The 23,651-nt window shown below is 35.6% G+C and overlaps 2 protein-coding genes across 2 annotated transcripts in view; both read right to left on the bottom strand.

The window, feature by feature from the left end:
* Positions 1 to 13,775, bottom strand: part of LOC125669399 (FAS-associated factor 1-like) — a 34,481-nt gene extending 20,706 nt beyond the window's left edge. The window contains exons 1-4 of the mRNA XM_048903863.2: positions 13,679 to 13,775; positions 6,871 to 6,939; positions 6,226 to 6,547; positions 38 to 135 (exon numbers count right to left, since the gene is read on the bottom strand). Of these exons, the coding sequence (XP_048759820.1) occupies positions 38 to 135; positions 6,226 to 6,547; positions 6,871 to 6,939; positions 13,679 to 13,744 (555 nt within the window). The 5' untranslated portion in view covers positions 13,745 to 13,775. The remainder of the gene's footprint in view (positions 1 to 37; positions 136 to 6,225; positions 6,548 to 6,870; positions 6,940 to 13,678) is intronic.
* LOC125670090 (uncharacterized) overlaps positions 1 to 23,651 on the bottom strand; it is a 675,065-nt gene that overhangs the window by 635,940 nt on the left and 15,474 nt on the right. The gene's annotated exons all lie outside the window — the stretch shown is intronic.

Here is a 23,651-nt window from a genome sequence, read left to right as displayed (position 1 = left end):
AGTTTAATGTCTTTCAGAGAACCGATGGATAACTTACATCATCTTCCACCCTCGTTTTCCTTGTGCTCCAGCCTCGTAAGCTCTGTTTGTCTGGAGGTACACCGATTTCCTGAGACAAGAGTTCTTTCACTTTGCCTGGTGTAAAAGGTAATACTACAGTCTAATCAGGTCATTCATACATACATGTAGGTATCAGCATTAAAAACAAAACTCACAGGAGTTTTTTGTAAAAGATATCTGCTCTGTCAAACAAGAATTTGAATGGAAATTGTTCTACATACATGTACCTACAAGTACTAAACAAGTAGGACTTCAGACACAACAGACAAGTGAACAATTGTCAAAGACATTCATTAAAGTCAACTTGGTCCAACATAATGTGAATCGTACACACTATTGATCCATCATTGTGGCTACCAATACAACAGACGCTGAAGCATGCTATTACATTCCAAAGCATTCTGTGCAAACCATTCATCACTTCCGGCAAACTGTTCAAAGCATTCCTTGTAAGAATCGTTCGTGCAAGATCAAGCCACTCCCATAGAAATGTGCAAACTGTTCAAGTCACACCCCTAGAAACTTACAGACCATGATAAGCATGCAAAACTTCACTCTGATATGGGACCTGGGAAAGGTGAATATTGATTGGAATTGAAGTAATTATTTTAAAATGACACAAAGGTGGACTTTAAACAGTCAAAATAAGGCAAATTTTTTAAACAAATGATATTGATACCACCAGACAAAGCAACAAGAGGCCCATGGGCCACATCGCTCACCTGAGTCACCTTGGCCAATATCTGAAGACTTTCCATACATGTTAGTATGTAAAACCTTAGTCCCTAATGAGGCCCCAACCTACCCCCGGAGGCCATGATTTTTACATACTTGAATCTGCACTATGTCAGAAAGCTTTCAAGCAAATGTCAACTTCTTTGGCCCAATGGTTCTTGAGAAGATTTTTAAAGATTTTCCCTGTATATTTCTACGAAAAAATTTGATCCCCTTTTGTGGCCCCATCCTACACCGGGAGGCCATGACTTGAACAAACTTTAATCTGCACTATGTAAGGAAACTTTCATGTAAGTCTCAGCTCTTCTAGCTCAGTGGTTCTTGAGAAGAAGATTTTTAAAGATCTTCCCTACATATTTCTGTAAAACTCTGATCCCCTATTGTGGCCCCAACCTACCCCAAGGGCCATGATTTGAACAAACTTGAATCTGCACTGTGTCAGGAAGCTTTCATATAAATCTTAGCTCTTCTAGCTCAGTGGTTCTTGAGAAGAAAATTTTTAAAGATTTTTCCTATATATTTCAAGTAAAACTTTGATCCCCTATTGTAGCCCCAACCTACTACTGGGGGCCATGATTTGAACAAACTAGAATCTGCCCCAATCTACCACTGGGGGCCATGATTTGAACTAACTTGAATCTGCACTATGTCAGAAAGCTTTCATGTAAATCTTAGGTCTTCTGGCTCAGTGGTTCTTGAGAAGAAGATTTTTAAAGATTTTCCCCAAATATTTCTTTGTTAAACTTTGATCCCTTATTGTGGCCCCATCCTACCCCAATGGGCCACGATTTGAACAAACTTGAATCTGCACTATGTCAGGGAGCTTTCATGTAAATGTCAGCTCCTCTGGCCTGGTGGTTCTCAAGAAGATTTATTAATGATCCTGCCCTACCAAAGTGGAATGTAGAGTTATCTCCCCATGGTGTCAATGATAAAATATATGCATAAAGGATGTTTTCAAAGTTTGTTTTAAAACTACATCAGATTCCTCTGTACAGTGGCTACAGTACCGACTTCTTCACAGAATTCTTCCTGTCGGATACTATCTCAAAAAAATTCAAATCAAAACATCAGATGTTTGTAACTTGTGTAAAAAAGAAACAGAAACTATTCAACATATGTTTGTGAGTTGTAATGAGGTATTGGATCTTTGGAGAGCTTTAAGTTTGCATATTTACAGGACTACTTCAAAAAGGATTGGTTTTAATTTTAAAAATATAATTTTAGGAGAATTACCACTTACTAAAGACAACACGAAAATTAACTTTATTATTTTGTATACTAAACAGCATATTTTCAATACCTCATTACAAGGTAAAACACTAAACATTTTAGGTCTTTTGAACCATTTGAAAATAAAATACAGTATTGAAAGGTGTATATCTATTTACAATTCCAATCAATTATCTTTTGAAAAACAATGGAATTTGTGGAACAATATATTTGAACCCACTGAATAGTATATTTTTTATTGCATTTCTTTTATAAATTTATATTTTTTTGATACTATTATAGCAACCTCAATAATTATTTTTTGGGGTAAAATTTCAGTTAATTTTGAAATGTATGAGTGGAGTATGAATGGTTGGTATGAGTGATTATATATCCATTGTACATCTTACCTATAAAAGTATATAATATGATGCACTTAATTTCTATTTGTACAATGGACAATGCTAATAAAAAAAAATAATAATAAAAAAATGATCCTGCCCTAATTTTGCATTTTTGTGATTATCTCCCCTTTGAATGGGGCATGGCCCTTCATTTGAACAAACTTGAAAGCCCTTAACCCAAGAATGTTTTGTGTCAAGTTTGGTTGCAACTGACCCAGTGGTTCTGGAGGAGAAGATAAAAATGTGAAAAGTTTGCAATGACGACAACACTGCCGACGACAGACAACGGACATATTTTGATCAGAAAAGCTCACTTGAGCCTTCGGCTCAGGTGAGCTAAAACCCGTTAAATTTGTAGCCCTAGAAGCAATTTCAATAGTCCTTTCTTCACAACATATAAAAATAACTTGTTTAATTGTGTTTCATTATTCTATATTATTTTTCAAAATTGTTTTTTGCGACAACTTCAAGAATGAAATGACAGGTGTGTAACTTGAATATTGTATGCAAATTCCAAGACATAATAAATGGGATGTTTGTAAAAATATTTGTTTTTCAAAAATAACTGCACAAGACAGTAAGGTCCAAATAGTCGTATCAACACTTTGCTGCAAGTTACGTCCCTTTGCAAGGTCAATCAGTGAAAAAGCTATTACAGGTTAATGGGTTGCTCCATCCTGGAACATTATTGTAGTTGACTGCAATTGATGGAAAAATAACAATTTATGGCAAAGCTACAAATCAAAAAATTACAAAGTCCAATGTAGAGAAATACTATTTTTTACCAGGAGATGGTGGACAAGGGACGTACCTTGTGCGAAAAGTTGATAGGTGTATTACAAACATATAAAAGTAACATGTTCAAAAGTACACAATGGAGTTCAATCCTGATAGGAGTCCACTTGTACATTAAATAACAACAACCCCCCCCCCCCCCCTCTAATGTTTCAGTCTTGCCTAAGAACCATAGAATCAATATGTATCTAGTAAAATGATTGTCATTACAAATATGACAATCCAATTTTTGCTTAACTTCATCTTTTAATTGCTAAGCTTATTTTGAAATGCTTTGTTACCTGCCATTATAAGTCATTGAACTAATTAGCAAAAATGAAAGTTCACATGAATATTTTTATTTGTTCGTAATTGATTGAAAATGAGAGATTTACCATATTGGGACATGAATATTCATTTCATAATGCATCATTATTGTTTCTTTCTCAACTTTTTTTGGCAATTCAAAATTATTATTATCATATTGATATTATTTCAGGTTTGAATCACCTCCATAAAAAACCTAATAATATCACAGGGGCTAAGCCCGTTTTGGGCCCGAACTCTGACACAGATAAAAAACTAACCACTCGCTTCAAATGCCTCAAAAATTTTAAACTAGGTAAGCTATGCGTAGTTTGTCGTTTTCCTTGCATAGATTAATGTTTTAACTACTTGCATGCCAAATTTCAAGTCACTGGTTCTTAAAATAACAAAGATATACGTCATCGTTCTCTCGATTTCACTTGTTTATTTTTACTAGGACATATACCGGTCCAGGTCACGGAGTCATTTCTCGCCTATGACAGCAGCGAAATTCAGACTAGTATGGAAGATTTCGGACCTGTCAATTAAAATTTCACATCAATTATACGCTACTTACATCCTCATATTTTAATAATGTTCTTCGTGTAGACGTTACACGACTTATTTTTCCTCAGCAGCATCAACTGTTGACAAGAGCTGCCGTTTTAATGAACGCACTAAATACCCGATAGACTTAAAATCTCAAATACCTTAAAACTGATCAAAACATTATTCTTGTGATATTGCACTTAGAGAAGGAAATTGAACATTATTTCTTGGCTTTTATAATTTTTTGTTTTTGTTTATTCTATTTCATTTAGATTATTATTACCCATTTTCCCCTTCTTTAAAGTTTTAGACATTTCGGGTATTTAGTGTATTCATTAAAATGGCAGATCTTGTCAACAGTTGATACTGCTGAGGAAAAATAAGTCGTGTAACGTCTACACGAAGAACATTATTAAAATATGAGGAAGTAGGTAGCGTATAATTGATGTGAAATTTTAATTGACAGGTCCAAAATCTTCCATACTAGTCTGAATTTCGCTGCTGTCATAGGCGAGAAACGACTCCGTGACCTGGACCGGTAAATGTCCTAGTAAAAATAAACAAGTGAAATCGAGAGAACGATGACGTATATCTTTGTTATGTTAAGAACCAGTGACTTGAAAATTGGCATGCAAGTAGTTAAAACATTAATCTATGCAAGGAAAACGACAAACTACGCATAGCTTACCTAGTTTAAGATTTTTGAGGCATTTGAAGCGAGTGGTTAGTTTTTTTATCTGTGTCAGAGTTAGACCCCTTTCTATATTTATGGTATCACAGAGTTCGGGCCCAAAACGGGCTTAGCCCCTGTGAATAATACCGAATGTTTGTAGGACATGCCTACCGTTTCAGTACGCACTGTTCACAGAGCATGCAAACTACTTCTACCGTTTCGTGTAAACTGTGCACTCTTTATAAAGCAGGCAGTGTTTTGTGCAAGCCATTCATCATTTTGTGCAAGCCATTCATCATTTTGTGCAAATCATTCTTCATTTCGTGCAAACCATGCATTTCATAGAAATTGTGTAGCGTTTCATAGAAACTGTTCAGCGTTTCGCACAAATGGTGTGGTAGCATGCTTCATTATCGGTATTACATTCTGATGAATAAACTCTTAAAATTACCCCACCCCTATCATCAACTCCCGCGTATGCAATACTGAATCTAAACAACGTATTGAAGCATGAATGTGAAGCTTGCCTGCTCTTTAAGAAAGCAGACTTTTTTTCTTATATATGCCTACATATAACTTTGCATTCCTTAAATGTCTTTCTGTGTCCTCATAACGACCTCAGTTGGGGATTTGGTTACAAAAACTTTAACCTACAGTAAATAAGGATTCTTACACATTAATTTGACAAATCTGTTGCCTTGTTTCTTTTTAAAAGATTTTTTTTAATATATTCTATAAATTCTAAAACATGATCCTTATTGTGGCCCCCTTGCCCTGAGAAATTAATTCTCCATCTCTTCATCGAAGATTTAACAGGAGGTTTTTTTTCATTTTTAGTCCAGCAATCAAAGAGAAGATTTTCAATGGATTCCTCATAATTCATTGTTTATTGTGGTTTTCAAAGGGACTGATTCACGATTTCCCCCAAAATTTTGTTTTTAACTTTTAATGATCAAAATCTATTGTTTAATGTGTTTAAAAGATTTCACATGAAAATTAAGGTTATGCATTATCATAAAAGCTCATTTTAGAGAGTTTAATATTTGTTTTCTGATCAAAGACTGCGGTATGTTATTGTTTACAAAATTTTCAAAAGAAATGGATATCGATCCAAGTTTGTTACATCTGTCACATTTCAAGCATTCGTTGGGTAAAATGTGCCATCTAAAAGTTAAAATTTGTGACTATGCAAAATTAAGATGCTTTATATTACAAGATAAATATTTCACTGGTTTGTTTGTATACATAAAAAGACTCAAGTCTTTCTTTACATAACACAGATTTAAGGCTAAAATATTGCTTTTATTCTTGACTTCAGAAGGTACAAATTTTGGCTGTCCCCATTAAATGAGTTATATTTTTAATGTTTAACATAAAAAACGAAAATCTTTTTTCAAAAATTGTGAATCAGTCCCTTTAACAAGATGTTGAAGCTAACTAGATAAACAATGGACAAACAGCAATCGGAAAAGCACATGAAAGGCTCAAAAGGTGTATGAATTATAATATTACCAATTTTTTCATTATCTCCAACATTATAGTAAAAATTCTGATCTCTGTATTCCACTTTGAAATTTAATATCCTCGGTCTAGGTCCACCCCCTGGATGTCGCCGCTTTGGGGATGAATTACTTGTAGATGGGATGGCAACATTGCATTCTGAGGCAGAGCTAGCATCGAAAAAAGCCCTGGCATCTGCCACGTTGTTGTCATTGTCTGGCGATGAGGCAGAGTAAGGAGGGGGGCTTATATCCTCAAAGACTGAGGGTGGGGGTTCTCCGCCCATGGGTGATACTCCACCATCAGTCCCAGGCATCACACTGTTCACTGCTCTCTGTCAAAATTAATCAAATGTTAAACATGGAAAAAGTGCTCCTTGAATTCTTCTAAGAACCATGTTTTAAAATCAATAATAAATTAACATTAAATTGTGAAGGTTTTAGGATACAAAATCAATTAATTACCATGTTGAAGGATGCCAAGATAAATTATAGTACTTCAAGCACCTTTGAGGGTACATAGTGTATGAAAAGGGTGCTATATAAATATGGTATTATTATTAAAACATTGCATCCCCCAATTATTTGTATTCTCCATGTACTGAACAAATTAATATTGACTGCAGTGTAATTTATACTTCTCCACAAAAACACATACCATTAAATTCCAGTCATTGGATTCTAAGATTTGGATACATGTGTCAATGTCTTCTAAAGCCGTAAAAGCCTGAAAATATAACATCAAAATTAAAATGCATGTATCTGGTTACAAAGATTCTGTCTATTAAATACTCAACAATTAGTTTTTATAACAGACATAGTTTTATTTTGCCTTTTTAGTACTGACTGAAATATGTGGCCTGGTTGTCTAAGAGGATATCTGAACTGAAGAAACTAAAAAATAACTAACAAAGAAATATCAACCAAAAAAGTTATACAGTGAATCCTTTCTAATCCGACATGCACTGGGATAAAAATATTTTGTCAGAATACACCCGTGTGTCAGAAGAAACAGACTGAGTGTAACAAGAGGTCCATGGGCCACATCGCTCACCGGAGTCACCTTGGCCCATATCTTAAGACTTTCCATACATATTTGCATGTAAAACCTTAGTCCCTATTATGGCCCAAACTACCCTTTGCAAGTTTACTTGAATCTACACTATGTCAGAAAGCTTTCATGTAAATGTCAACTTCTTTGGCCCAATGGTTCTTGAGAAGAAGATTTTTAAAGCTTTTTCCTATATTTGTATGTAAAACTTTGACCCCCCCCCCCCCCCACTTGTGGCCCTATCCTACCCCCCGGGGGCCATGATTTGAACAAACTTGAATCTGCACTATGTCAGAAAGTTTTCTTGTAAATATCAGCTTTTCTGACTCAGTGGTTATTGAGAAAAAGATTTTAACTATATATTTGTATGTAAAACTTTGATCCCCCCTTGTGGCCCCATCCTACCCCCGGGGGCCATGATTTGAACAAACTTGAATCTGTACTATGTTAGAAAGTGTTCATGTAAAAATCAGCTTTTCTGGCTAAGTGGTTCTTGAGAAGAAGATTTTTAAAGTTTTTCGCTATATATTTGTATGTAAAACTTTGATCCCCCCTTGTGGCCCCATCCTACCACCAGGGGCCATGATTTGAACAAACTTGAATCTGCAATATGTCAGGAAGCTTTCAGGTAAATTTCAGCTCTTCTGGCCCAGTGGTTCTTGAGAAGATTTTTAAATGACCCCACCCTATTTTTGCATTTTTGTGATTATCTCCCCTTTGAAAGGGACATGGCCCTTCATTTGAACAAACTTGAAAGCCCTTCACCCAAGGATGCTTTTGGCCATGTTTGGTTGAAATTGGCCCAGTGGTTCTGGAGAAGAAGTCGAAAATGTGAAAAGTTTAACAGACAGACAGACAGACAACGGACAAAAAGCGATCAGAAAAGCTCACTTGAACCTTCGGTTCAAGTGAGCTAAAAAGCAATGAAAATATGAAATTAAGAACGAAAATAAGGCTTGATATGCCCAGTGAAATGGATTGTTCAGACATTGCATTAGGCAATTTTCACCAAATATATACAATCAAAAAGGTTAATTATTTAAGCTTACGACCACATCCATTAGAACAAGAGGCCCATGGGCCACATCGCTCACCTGAGTCACCTTGGTCCATATCAGAAGATTTTCCATATCTATTTGCATGTAAAACCGTAGTCCCTATTATGGCCCCAAACCTACCCCTGGAGGCCATGGTTTTTGCAAACTTGAATCTACACTATGTCAGAAAGCTTTCATGTAAATGTGAACTTCTTTGGCCCAATGGTTCTTGAGAAGAAGATTTTTAAAGATTTTCCCTATATATTTGTATGTAAAACTTTGATCCCCTATTGTGGCCCCATCCTACCCCCGGGGACCATGATTTTAACAAACCTGAATCTGCACTATATCAGGAAGCTTTCATATAAATCTCAGCTTTTCTGGCTCAGTGGTTCTTGAGAAGAAGATTTTAAAAGATTTTTCCTATAAATTTGTATGTAAAACTTTGATCCCCTATTGTGGCCCCATCCTACCCCAGGGGGCCATGATTTTTACAATTTCGAATCTGCATTATATAAGGAAGCTTTCATATAAATCTCAGCTTTTCTGGCTCAGTGGTTCTTGAGAAGAAGATTTTTAAAGATTTTCCCTATATATTTGTATGTAAAACTTTGATCCCCTATTGTGGCCCCATCCGACCCCCGGGGGCCATGATTTTAACAATTTAGAATCTGCACTACCTAATAAAGCTTATCTATAAATTTCACCTTTTCTGGCCCAGTGTTTCTTGAGAAGAAGATTTTTTAATGACCCTACCCTATTTTTACCTTTTCTTGATTATCTCCCCTTGGAAGGTGGCCTGGCCCTTTATTTTAACAATTTAGAATTCCCTTTACCTAAGGATGTTTTGTGCCAACTTTGGTTGAAATTGGCCCAGTGGTTGTTGAGAAGAAGTTGAAAATGTGAAAAGTTCACAGACGGACGGACGCCGGAATACGGGTGATCAGAAAAGCTCACTTGAGCTTTCAGCTCAGGTGAGCTAAAAAGGGAGTCCCATACAACACAAAATCAATGACAGATATTTAAGAAATAAACTTCATTTTGTCATAGTATTAACGCTTCCTGAAAAGTATGCCAGCATCGAGTTTCCAGTTTGACCCTTGACCATGTGACCTCAAGATAAATAAGGGTCATCTACTCTTTAAGATATACCAGTGTACAAAGTTTGATGTCTGTCAAGTAAATGGTTCTCAAGATATTGAGCAGACAGTATTTTACTATGTCCAGTTTGACCCTTAACCTTTGACCATGTGACCTCAAAATCAATAGGGTTCATCCACTCTTTAAGATGTACCAGTGTACCAAGTTTGATGTCTGTCAAGCAAAGAGTTCTCAAGATATTGAGCGGACAGTATATTCCTGTGTCCCTTGACCATGCGACCTCAAAATCAATAGGGGTCATCTACTGTACCAATAGAGTAGATTGACTCTTGACCTTTGACATGAAAATTAATAGGGGTCCTCATCTACTCATAACCAACCCACATGTGAAATATCATTACAATGAAGTGAATGGTTCACAAGATATTGAGCGGACAACATATGGTCAAAGCAACATGCCCCTCTTCTTTAAAGGGGGGCATAAAAATATCAAAGAGAAAGGAAATGTCCATACGTAAATGAGTCAATTGCATTGCCAGATACCCTTAGTGGTTGATTTACTCGTTCTGTTCATCACTTTTAAGCAAACTTGCCAAGAAACCGCTGTTACATAAGCATTCTAGGATTAAATATGGCCAGACAGTAAGTCCGATAAGAAACTGAGAACTTCCAGGTGACTCACTACAGCTTGAGAGTTTTCTTGAATCATCCCAAAATGATTTGATTATAAAAGATATGATATTTATGTCAAAAAGCAGAGAATATGCTATTTTGGATATTATAAAAAATCATTTCAATACATGTGAATAAGACTCTTTCAGACCTAGATGTCAATAACCTGATACTTTACTCACTAAGCTACGATGATTGACAAATTGATGCCAAAATTTCATATAACATTTAAATTGCCATCTTGTGATGTAGACTCGTAAAAAATATAAGTCTTGATGTAATAAGACACCTTATATTAACAAAACGATGAGTATTCTTTTAACATACATATCCAGGAATTAGGCTAATGCAAGAAATTTTATTTCAAATGGCCTACAATGTTGATGACTAAAAACATCGAAGAACACAATAAACTTGCACACTCTGAAAATGGCATCCATGCTTGTTAGTTTCGGAAAACAGGTAACCCCAACCCCCCCCATTGAAATGGTACCGATTAATGGTACTATTCCCAATACCCCATACAAACAATTATTTCAAATTTTGTGGCTAAAATGACCAGTAACACACTAATAAGGTTTTGTAATTCAAGGCTTGTAAGTCGCTTTGTATGAAACGTTCAAGTGAAATAATTTCTTTACTTCTTCTTCAAGGTAATTAAATTGACGCCCCTCTCACTGTACACAATGAATACTTGTTTATTCTATAATATATGGTTCATCCAGTGTTAATTCTAGAAGATATGCCATGCCATTTGTTGACGATTGATTGATGTTTTCTGCCACACTCAACAATTTTTCAGTTATCTAGTGACGTCCCTTTTATTGGTGGAAGAGAGAACCCAGATACAATGTACCTAAGAAGAGACCACCAACCTTCCGAAAGTAAACTGGGAAACTTTCACACTTACCGGTGCGAGCAGGATTCGAACCCGCGCCGACAGAGGTGAGAGGCCATGTGATTTTGAGCGTGATGCTCTAACCACTCAGCCACAGAGGCCCATTTGTTGACAAGAAAATAAAAATCCCAATTTGTTCCATTTTGATGCTATTTTCTTAAATTGAATGGGTATGGGTACCATTTACAGGAGAGAGAAATGCTGAGGCATAACCATGTTACACAGATACACACATAAACAGTGATTGTTACACAGATAAACACATAAACAGTGATTGTTACACAGATACACACATAAACAGTGATTGTTACACAGATACACACATAAACAGTAATTGTTACACAGATACACACATAAACAGTGATTGTTACACAGATAAACACATAAACAGTGATTGTTACACAGATAAACACATAAACAGTGATTGTTACACAGATAAACACATAAACAGTGATTGTTACACAGATACACACATAAACAGTGATTGTTACACAGATAAACACATAAACAGTGATTGTTACAGATACACACATAAACAGTGATTGTTACACAGATAAACACATAAACAGTGATTGTTACACAGATACACACATAAACAGTGATTGTTACACAGATACACACATAAACAGTAATTGTTACACAGATACACACATAAACAGTGATTGTTACACAGATACACACATAAACAGTGATTGTTACACAGATAAACACATAAACAGTGATTGTTACACAGATACACACATAAACAGTGATTGTTACACAGATACACACATAAACAGTGATTGTTACACAGATACACACATAAATTCTAAAATTTTCAACTATTCTATCCAAATCATCATTCCCATAACTCTTTGTTAAGTCTTCTGTATATAATTCCCATCGAAGGTTTATTTTTTTTCAAATACGTTTTCCTTGCATAATTTTATTATTAGGAAAATGCAAACTAAATTGGGGGAAAAATGACAATTTTTAGGAGGGGAAAGGGCCAAAATTCGGACCCAAAATGGCCCTAAAAAAATCACTCATAAATATCAGTGATTCCAAAGGTCCGTTGGACATTGGCAAATGTCCGGTAATTTTTGTTTTGGTCCGATCAATATTAGTTGTTGGCCAGACCAAGGCCCCCAAGGGTAGGGTGGGCCACAATAAGGGATTAATTTGCCTATAAAATTTTGGTCTGGTAAAATGTGATTTGGTCCAGTAATATCTCGACCATTACGGGACTGAATGTCCAGTAAGTACCAGAAGACCTTCGGAAGCACTGAAATATAATTCAGTTTATAATTGGTTCAAATTCTATCAACATTTGCAATGTACACAATCAAACATTCAGTTGACAAGAGTTAGTCGAGGTAGTTCAGTGGTAGAGCGTTTGCTTCATTATCTCGAGGTCGTGAGTTTGAGCCCAGTTTGTGCTATGGCCGCGTCAAACCTAAGAAGTTAACATAGGTAGTGATTGCTCCTTTGCCAAACGCTGGACATTTAGAAGTGAGAATCACGGGCAACTTAAAAATAGAGGTCCCATGCAGCAGCGAGCGTTGGCACGATAAAGAACCCTCACTGCTACAGCTCGAGCACTAAGCAAAAGTCTAAATTTGTGGTATTTCACCTGGTGACGTCTCAATATGAGGGGAAAATTCTCTAGGAGATGTAAAACAATCAACCTATACTACAAGTTCCATTAAAAGATTTCGTAAAAAGGATTATACCCACTAAATATGATTTTAAACCTCTCCTTTTCGGTTTCCTCAGGGTACCAATTCTACATTTCAGGCATGTTAGGCCAATTCAACTTAATTAGTAGATTATCATCTGGGGTTACAAAAAAATATGGGGCGGGTGGGAGGATTTTATTTTTCAATTTTTATTTCCTGGGAGAAAAAAATTAATGACAAAAAGCATCACACAGTGTTAATCACGTTAACATTCAAAGAATCCTTGGTAGAAGATATAAAACCAACATTCTGTGACTTTAATCATTCACTCATGTCACTGGGAAGCAAGTTTATTTGAAATCATAATTTTTATGAAATAAAAAAAATCGGGGGGGTGGGGGGTGGGGGGTGGGGGGGGGGGGGGGTGGGGGTGTGTGATGATAATCTATCAATTAATTTTGATTGGCCTTAGGGTATTGAATGACTTATGGATTAAGTGCCACTTACATTTTTGTTCAAAACCTGGGCCGATTTTAGAATTGTGGGGTCCAGCTGGCCACCACACTGAATAACTGAAGCAGCATCTACTGTCAGACTTAAATGCAAGGCTTTCACCTTGGTTAGAGGTCCAACTTAATACCAACCAAACGTCATGATACAGAAATAAGCTACGCTTATCGATGGTTTCATAACAATATGACAAAATATTTAATGTAAATATTTGAAGATCGAGAAAACCATCATTTTACCTGCTAAATTTCGTCTAAGTTTTAGTTCCACAGTTTAAAAACAATTGTACAAGTAACCCGTTATTGTTCTAAAATCAATTCAGATTAAGTATCATTGATCATACACCATGAAACATAGATCTAGGAAAACTAAGAAATATGTGGGTACTCGATCTATCCCAACGCAGTAGTACAAGAGGCAGATGCGTTATTTTGAATTTAATGATAACTTCAGAGAAAAGAACTTTAAAGTAGAATGATCTTCTGCATATAATTGATACAAATTTCACTCTTACACTGACCAACCACCGCGAATTATACCTGAAATTCAGCAAGAACTTGATCTCTTTCGCCTTCTGCCATTGTTACTAAAATTGGATTGCGCATGCTCCGTATTATTTACATTTTTACATCCGTTACAAAATGAAAATAAAACGTTAAAACTTTTTTAAAAAATATTTTCTTTTTCTTCTTTTTATAAGATAAACCTTTAGAACTTTATACATGTGTCACAATCTTAGAGACATATTGTAAAAGTTAGAATTATTAACTCAGCGAGATGGGAAAGGCGCGGATCCAGCAATATATCTAGTGGACGCGCGGTAGGCTAACACAAAATGCAAGTTCCGGTTTGCAGTACATTTTAAGGTACGCAAATCTACGTTATTACAAAAACGGTACTCTAAGAATTGGGGGAAACTATTGTAAACCAACCAACATATGGATTTAAATTTTCAAAAGGTGAAACAGTTTTCAGTTTCGGAAACTGTCAGAGGTGTTAAAAAAATATATTAGTCTATAATTTTCTGACTAATTTTCATTGCTGTCTTATTGATATTTTACATTAAATTAATTTCATGGACGTGCGCTTTATATTTCGATTAGATTGCAATTACCATATTATCGAAAGTATTTTATTCGCAAATGAGTGAATGGAATATTGGCCGGTAGCAGGAATGTGTATATAGCACAGGCACTTGTTTCTGTAAATGACTTATGACCTCTGTATACTAATAACAAAACAAGGTACCTAGCTTCAAATGACACAGAATGGCACCCCCTGAGAATGTCGGCCTTTTGAGCTTCCAGGGAATATGTAAATGTATTTACTACCGTTGTATTGTACAATCATTCAACTTAAAAACCATGTATGACATGCCTGCATTCGTTGCCTCTTATCGCCGAGAACTGCAACAAAACATGGATTTTCCGTTTTATACCACGAAGTGCTATGTACTGATACTGCACAGAATGAAAATTGTATATTCGTTGTGTTGAAAAATAAAGTCTCATTGTTTTATTATCACAATAAATTGATACGATGTTTATTACCAAAAAATCTTGAACATTTGCTTTGTTAACAAAATAAAAATTTTGAATATTGAAGACGCTGTACGCTATTTTTAGTTACTCAAAAAAACCAAAGCTGTTCGTACGTTTCGGGATTTTACATGTCATCAGAAGATAAAAGCTAAGACTTCCCGAGTGGAGATTTAAATATATTTTCGTGTCGGAATCATTTCTGATGAAGATAATAATGAAATTATGACTTACTGTAAATACAACTTCGTTAACTACTATGAGAAATATTTCTGACAATTGCATGTTTCATGCAGATCTATGGAAAGTCAGAGAAAATACAGATAAAAGATTATTGGGAAGTATGCAAAATAGCACAAGGAAAGTTTTTTAGTGATGTGTTATTGACTTTGTGGTATGTATTGATGTGGCAAGTACCTGTTGTTACATTGAAGTTTTATGAAACCCACCATAAGTACCAAGAACGCTGCAGGCACATATCAATGTTTTTTCGGAGGCGACTAGCCAACCCTTAATATTAACTGTTATTTTCATGCATGCATGCAAATGAAGATATATTGCGAGAATGGCCTCTCCACTATTTTTGATAGTACTATGTAGTAGTGAATGAGATATTAATGCATGTAAGCTTGAAAGTTATGAATTGAACCCCTGGAGCAAAGAATGACCCCCCCTCCCAACCTGAGGGGGAAAAATTGAGACAGCAATGACGAAGACTATACCCCCCCCCCCCCCCCCTTGCACACACTAATTAAGGTTCTGAAGGTCTTTATCATGACTATCATATTTTTATCATTGTCTGTCAGGAAATTTAAACAAGCCATGTGCAACTTCCAACTTCTCCGGCGAACCCCCTCCCCCGCATCCCTAATATTACGGATCTGTGCCGATATGGAAAAATTCACAGGCATCTGAAGTATGGACACCCCCCCCCCCCTTTTCTGATTTTTTGGGGCGGCGATTATTTCTCCGAAATGTGTGGATTCCCCGTCTATTCCATCCTAATTTCGATTTATGTAATCGTAAACATGCTTTTTTGTAAGCCTTAAATACCTTATACTGTTTATAATAAGTATATTCTATATTATACCAGTCCAGTAGAAGGCCAATCTCTAACGCTTGTGAAAAGCGTGAAACAACTACATCAATCGAAATTGGGTTGAGAGAGACAAGGAATCCACACATTTTGGAGGAATTGTCACCGCAAAAAAAATCAGAAGGGGGGGATTATAGTTATCAGGTGTCTGTGGAAAAATATGGGGGGATGGAGTCCCCTTTACTTTTTTGTAGCATTTCCCCCCTAATGTTAGTAACTAAATTATATAAAATAAGATCAATTGTGGTCACCATTAAAATCATCTTTTTGCCTGTTATTTTTAATTCATTTCTGATGCTCTATCTTTCTATAAATAACTCTAAAGAATTCCAAACGTAATTTTAGAAGAGCGTGCTAGCCAGTCAAAATCGCCCACGTATTCTGTGCGGTATCAGTACATAGCACTTCGTGGTATAAAACGGAAAATCCATTTTTTGTTGCAGTTTTCGGCGATAAGAGGCAATGAATGCAGTCATGTCATACATGGTTTTTAAGTTGAATGATTGTACAATACAACGGTAGTAAATACATTAGCATCGCATATTCCCTGGAAGCTCAAAAGGCCGACATTCTCAGGGGGTGCCGTTCTGTGTCATTTGAAGCTAGGTACCTTGTGTTGTTATTAGTATACAGAGGTCATAAGTCATTTACAGAAACAAGTGCCTGTGGTATACAGCCTATATTTCAGTATGCTTCCGTGATTTTGTCAATATTGATGTGCTTCCTAATGCTCCTCTGTGGGCCCAGATTGGTTGAATAGATATTCTATATTTTAGCCCTCATATTTATTTACATACATGTATTGATATTCATATTCATTGACCAGTACAGTAGGCCTGTAGGATTTCGAGTTAGTTTCGATCAGATTTACAATTTCTATGGTTAATAAATGTATCAAATTAAATGTTTTACCATTATAGTAGTAAATCGATGTATATCAAAGTTTTTACCATTAGAGTAACTCAATGTATCAAAGTTTTACCATAATAGTAAATCAATGTATTAAAGTTTTACCATTATAGTAAATTAATGTGTCAAAGTTTTACCATTATATATATAAATACTTTATATTTTTAAATGTTTTTTTTATCAATAACTACCCATGGGGCGTTTCACCCTTGTTTTTTTTTTTTTTTTTTTTCTTTTTGTTTTATTTCATGAACTATAAAATTCAAGAATTCATTTTCATGAAATGAAAAATTAGGATGGTTGACATTAATCATTTACTGTAATTAAGAAATGAAACTTATAATTCTTTGTTTGATGCATGTATCAAACGAAACATTGGACGGAAAACTTCATCAATGCGCGTAACGCGTTGATGAAAAAGTTTTCCGTCCAATGTTTCGTTTGATACATGCATCAAACAAAGAATTATAAGTTTTATTTCTTATCATTTAATTATGTTTTTAAGATAGAAAAACAAATAGTTTCTCCCATCAAAAAGCTTGAATTAACGTTTCTGAAATGGCGCGTAGGAATACATATAGGCAAGAATGAAAACCAAAACAAAACGGCATGGCTGTTCGTTCAGGTCAGGAACAGTTACTGTGCAGATTTAAATGGATAATACGCCAAATCAAAGGTGCAATGGTTAAAAGCTGAATTAAATATACAGGAAGATAACAAGCGGTGACTGGATTTATGGTGCATCGTGTTGGAGGAGACGTTGAACACTGGTTGTGTCGATGGAACGGTGGAATGCAATTCGGCTCCATTTCAATATCGAGGAAAACGTTCAAAACGCACTCGTTGACTGAGCCCCATATAACGCAGTTCAATTTCATTGATATTTACCAGATCAGAAGTCGCCACTTGCTCCGTCATGTTATCGATCTTGTAAAGCAGACGATTCATACCGGGAACTCGTGTAATCTGTCTACTACCAGTAAGTGGTCTACGTCATCAAATATTGACTATTCTGCCACGTCATCGCCTATGTATGTTGTTTCTTTAAATTAATATGTATTTTATTCATATCTTTAGTTGTGCTAATTTTTGATAGCAATGAAAAACAAAAATCAAACAAATGCATTTCGTTATATATATAAAATGCTTGTGTGGAAAATCCCGTTCTATAAATAGCGCTAAAGTTAGAACGGGAAAGACGCACAAACTCCCCGTCGAGGCCTCATTACGTCACAGTGCCTACGAATAGTTTGTGAGCAAACGAACTCTGGTGGAAGTTTGGAAAGACGCATTCCAGAGAAAAGTAGTCCCGCGTGCTTAGTGCAGATGAACTCCGAACGAAATTTTGACAGAGAAATCAAACGAATTTTTCAACCAATCAGCATAGTTTATAAGTCATCACTTTAAAAGTTATTAAATGATTTACATATAACATTAAATATGTGCTTTGTGAGTGAAAAACAGGACAAGAAAGGGGTGAAAGTGTATGCTCTACTGATTTCTCAAACGTCACCGATTTATAACGTCATAATGTACAGCACGTCATAATGTGTACGACGTAATAAACTCACCTTGCGACCAAACGTAAATATACTGTGCTCCTGCTTGGACGCGATACGTTAGATGAGAGTAATGCAAATGGAAAATCAAAAGATGTTTTCCATTCTATGGCAGACGACAATGATTTGAAAAATGACTTTGTACCTTATGAACAGGTCAAAGACACGATCTCGAAAATTACAGTTTTGAAAGCTGCTTATGCAAATGTTCATTCATTCTTACCGTCATGGGCTGATGATGAATATTTCATGCAGTTACACAAACCGACGAAAATGAAGAGACATGTCTTTGAGACAAGCATGGGAACTGAAAAGGCAATGCTGGAGGAAAAGTCAGAAGACAAGACCACCATTGAGAGCGAACAAATCACGCATTCTGTTCCTGAGATCAGTGGCGAGGAAATTGATATAAAAACAGAGGATGTTGCAGCATATATCATAAGCATTGTCGAAAAGGCATGTGCAATAGTTCGCCAGATATAACAGTACAGAAACTAGATCAAGATGACGGCAGTATTATGATAAAAACAAAAAATATGAACAATTCAGATGAGAGCCAGGAAAACAAATGTCTACAGAAACCTGTTAAATCACAAGAGTTAAAACAGAAAACCAAGCCAGTCAATAATGGACTGAACAAATCTAGGGAGCGTATTGCATTAGAAACAGGGAAAATATCCAAGCTGTTTCTATCGAGTATAGAAACCTTTAAACATCCGACAGAAATCCAGGAATCCACAAAGAGCCAGGAAGTGGAGAGCAAATCCGAGAAACCAAGTCCTTTACAGTGTAGTTTCCATTACACCACGGGACTTTCTCATGCGGAAGAAGCCAGTGCGGTGAGACCGCGGAGAACATGGAGGGATCGCGTTCTCCGATTTTGGGGATTTAAAAGATAAAAATTCTGAAAATTATGAAGATAGGAACGTGATTTTAAAGGATTTTTTGGTACATTGCAATCGTTAAACGTATTATGTATGTTGATGGTGTTCTAATGTAGATAGTACAAACGTATTATGTATGTTCATGGTGTTCTGATGTAGATTAAATTTGTTTTCTGTTATACCTTTTGATTGTCCTCATCCTTACTCTAAATACTGTGAAGCATTATGACGTCAGCACATCATCTTAATTAATTTAGTCAACAAATGGTGTACCTGAGGCGTACACAAAACAAAACCTTCCAAGTATTTAATGAATATAAAAGGAGCAAAAATCACTATTTTTGTATACCATAAGATGAGTGCGTGTGCGTGCTTTTGATTGATTGATTGATTGATTGAATATTGTTTAACGTCCCTCTCGAGAATATGTCACTCATATGGAGACGTCACCATTGCCGGTGAAGGGCTGCAAAATTGTGTGTATGTTTTAAATATTTTTCCGTTTTCCATTGATTTCTTTTATTTTAACCCAAATTATAGAGTTCTATCTCGTTGTTTTATCAAATAAGACAACTTTTAAGGAAATTCAGAAAAATCTTTATAATGACATAATAAATCATTTAAAATTGATAATTTTTGAAAGATGACCAGAAGATAGGCGGCGAAACAATTGTTCGCAGTTCTTTCAAAGCTATTTCACTTATATGGAGACATCACATTTACAACCTATCATTGGGTCTAATGCTGTCTGACGTGTTTTATACCGATTGTTAGGCCGTTCTTTGCACCTGATATAGGCCTCATGGCCATTGTGATCAGTCGACAGGGGATGCTTACTCCTCCTGGGCGTCTGATCCCACCTCTGGTGTGTCCAGGAGTCTGTGTTTGCCCAAATCTCTATTTTGTATGCTTTTACAGGAATTATGAGATTGATCACTGTTCGTTATCTTCAATTTTCACTTATACATTATTCAGTATACAACTTCCACTTTCAAAGAAAAACCAAATCGCAACAAACCCCCATGTACTTAATAATAGTACACTGTACTTGTACTTTCTACTTTCATTCAATTAAGGATTCAAAACTCAAATGTCTGATTTTTACTCCCAAATTCGCTATAATACACCCCGCGCATGCGCTAGGCGGCGATACTTGTCCCGGTGCACGAACATCTTGTTTACATTGGATGCAAGAGATAGTCAACATATAGTATCGTTTAATCCTCTTCGTGCATGTCTGCACATAAGGCTGAAATCAGCTCCCGCCACACTTGTCTGTCCCTTGCCTTCTTTTCTGCTTTCCAGGTTAGTTCCATCTCTTTCAACTCTCCATCTATCATTCTTCACCAGGTTTCTTTTGGTCTTCCCCTCTTTCTTTTCCCTTCAGGAGTCCATCTGAGAGCGACATTTGCTGGGCATACTTTGTTCATTCTCGTGGCGTGCCCTAGCTACCTCCATCTGCGTTGTTTAATTTCTAATTGGATGCTCTTTTGAGATGTTTTATTCCATAGCTCTTTATTAGAGATCTTTTTCGGCCAATCGATTTTGCAGATTCTCCTAAGGCAGGTGTTATGGAAGGATGACAGCTTCTTAAGGTCGCTCTGAACAAGTTTCCAGCACTCTGCTCCATAAAGTAATATGGACTTGACGTTACTGCTATATATCTTTACTTTAGTTTTAAGGGAAACTTTTCCTGATCTCCACAAAGGTCTTAACTGACAAAAAGCTGATCTTGCTTTGCTAATTCTCGATGTTATGTCTTTTGATGTTCCATTGTCCTTACTTATGATGGCACCTAAGTATGTGAAGTTGTCTATTTCTTCGATGTCATGATCCTGGATTCTTATGGGTGTATTACAGATATTATTTACCGCCAATACTTTTGTCTTCTTTACATTTATGTCCAAACCAATAGACTGTGCAGTTGTTTCTAGTCGTGTTGTCTTTCTTTGCATTTGTTGTTTGTTGCTTGAGATGAGACAGACATCATCGGCAAAATCAAGGTCTTCGAGAAATGATTCCATTGTCCATCTTATTCCAGTATTATAGTATACTTGATTCTAACTATCCAGCGCACTCGGTTAATTATATGCATAGTGCCATAAATTAGTAAACTTTCATTGAAAACAACCAATTTCTTAAATCCTTTTCATAAACTTATCAAGTTCAATTTATAGTAACTTTTAGATCATTAACAGCACTAATATCTGCGGTTTATGGTCTCGGTGTTATATATATATATATATATATGACACCGAGACCATATATATATATATATATATATATATATATATATATATATATATTATATGACTGTAAGAATACCACACTTAAGGTTTTCGTTCCACTCTTACAAAGGATTATATCAGGAAATGGAATGATCAAAGTTAATGTTAAAGTTTTATTAGTCAAATTTATGCAGTTGTAGGTAAAAGTTTTTAAAAATCATGAATCTAAAGGATTTATGTCCAGATTATTTCTAATAGTCTAGTCAATCTAGCAAATCACCTCAAAGTAATTGCAACAGAAACAAACTCGACGGAATTTAATAAACAAAAGCGTGATTAACAACATACAAAAAATCGGACAATGGGAAATATTTAAAATTTAGACTTAAATGTTTTAGTAAACCATCGATATTTTGTGGTGTTTACGGCACGCCGTACACGTAAAGGGGAGTAACTTAACTGTGACAGTCATCGGAATAAAGTTATACACGACGATCTAAAGTGCATGTAATAAAAAACGCGATTAAACAGCTTAACAGTTGTATTAAAAAGGTGATTTTAAAACCTTCTATATACATACAATATTGCTCAGCATCTCATATTCTTCACAGGTGCTTGGGGACAGGACTTCCGGTACCCCCCTTCTTTTATTTTTAAATGTTCAATTCCTTGGGTATTTCGGACGTAATTTTAATAAAATATGTAACTTCAGAGTTTATCTATTTCAATGGAATACACAAATCTCGCATAGAAACCGTTTTTAAAAATGGCATATCACCGATCATAATATATGAACATTTTTTAAAAACGGGTTCTATGCGAGATTTTTGTATTCCATTGAAATAGATAAAATCTGAAGTTACATATTTTATCAAAAATACGTCCGAAATACCCAAGGAATTGAACATTTAAAAATAAAAGAAGGGGGGTACCGGAAGTCCTGTCCACAAGCACCTGTGATATTCTTTGCCGACTTCCATTCCCGGGGAACTTTCGCGAATAAAGCTTCAAAATATTTTGTTTGACCCTCTACTGAATTAATTTTAATTATAAAACACAATATTTACTTTAGAAGTTATGAATAATCAATTATAAATGAAATCTTAAAGAATTAGTGTCAATTTACAAGGGGGAATTACGGGTGTTAAAAAAGAAAGTATGGAAAGCCATTCGGGTTAAAAGTTTCAGTTATTTTGTATCTTCATCATTTGAGCAAGCGTTTTGTATTAAAAACTTTTATAAAACTAAGTAAGTAAAGTATTTTTGCTTTTCTTTTTCAAATTCAGGTTTGGGGAGTCATTCATGGGTAATAATAATGATAATAAAACATTGATAATATAAATAAAAATCAATGTAAGTAAACACTTGCGCATAGTATCATGATTTGATGTAAAATCGAGTAGTTACTCTTTCTAATTAGTCTTGGTCTCAAGACCTGCGGAACCATATCTCCTAGCAGCATGCGAACAGCGCGCTAGACCGCCCGGCCATCTATTCAAGACAAAACTTGTTTTCGATGACGATGGAATTCTCGCCACGCTGGCAAACGATCATTGAGAATGGAAATGGGATACAGTTATTTATCGTAAATTTTAGAGGATCATACAAAATGCACATTGTGTTTGAAATGTCTATATATAAAGCACAGAAATAGCAACGAACTCTGAAATAAACATAACTGCCTTAAGGGACGAAATCAATGTCGGATGAAAATTTAAATTCAATTAGTTAGGGGGAGGGGACTAAAAACTCCCGCAAGTTTCTGTCATCCGACATCGATTACACTTTAGTGGAAAAAGGAAAAAGACAAGCGACTGTTGAATACCACATAATATTTAAAACATATTAATGAACATTTAATAGATTTAATGTACACTTTCATTTGTGAATAAACAGTAGAAAAGGTATACAGAGGTATACAGAGTGTTATTTATAATCGTACGTTTCTTTTCTTGTTATTTGATTAGTTTCAACATTTGTCATATTAAGTTTTAAAGGGGGGGGGGGGGTTCTTGGTGAAAACTATGTGAACTTAGTTTTTTGTGAGACATTGAATTTTTGATCTTGCCCCTAATATAAGTGAAGAATATCGTTAAAACCAGACGTTTTTTTTAGAAACGAAATTTGTCAATCCTTTCCCTTTCTACATGCATTCACAGGATGTGACACAACGTCAAGAATGTTCGGCATCGGAACGGGTCCTGTATAGTCAAAATGTAGACAAATCGCGAAAATATTCTGTATATGATTAGTTTTTTAATGGAGGCAGGCTACTGACAAACAAGTTGATGGTGAAGG

This window comes from Ostrea edulis, chromosome 4 (genome assembly GCF_947568905.1).
Source record: "Ostrea edulis chromosome 4, xbOstEdul1.1, whole genome shotgun sequence".
Lineage (NCBI taxonomy): Eukaryota > Metazoa > Mollusca > Bivalvia > Ostreida > Ostreidae > Ostrea > Ostrea edulis.
This window is presented reverse-complemented; position numbering and strand designations above follow the sequence as displayed.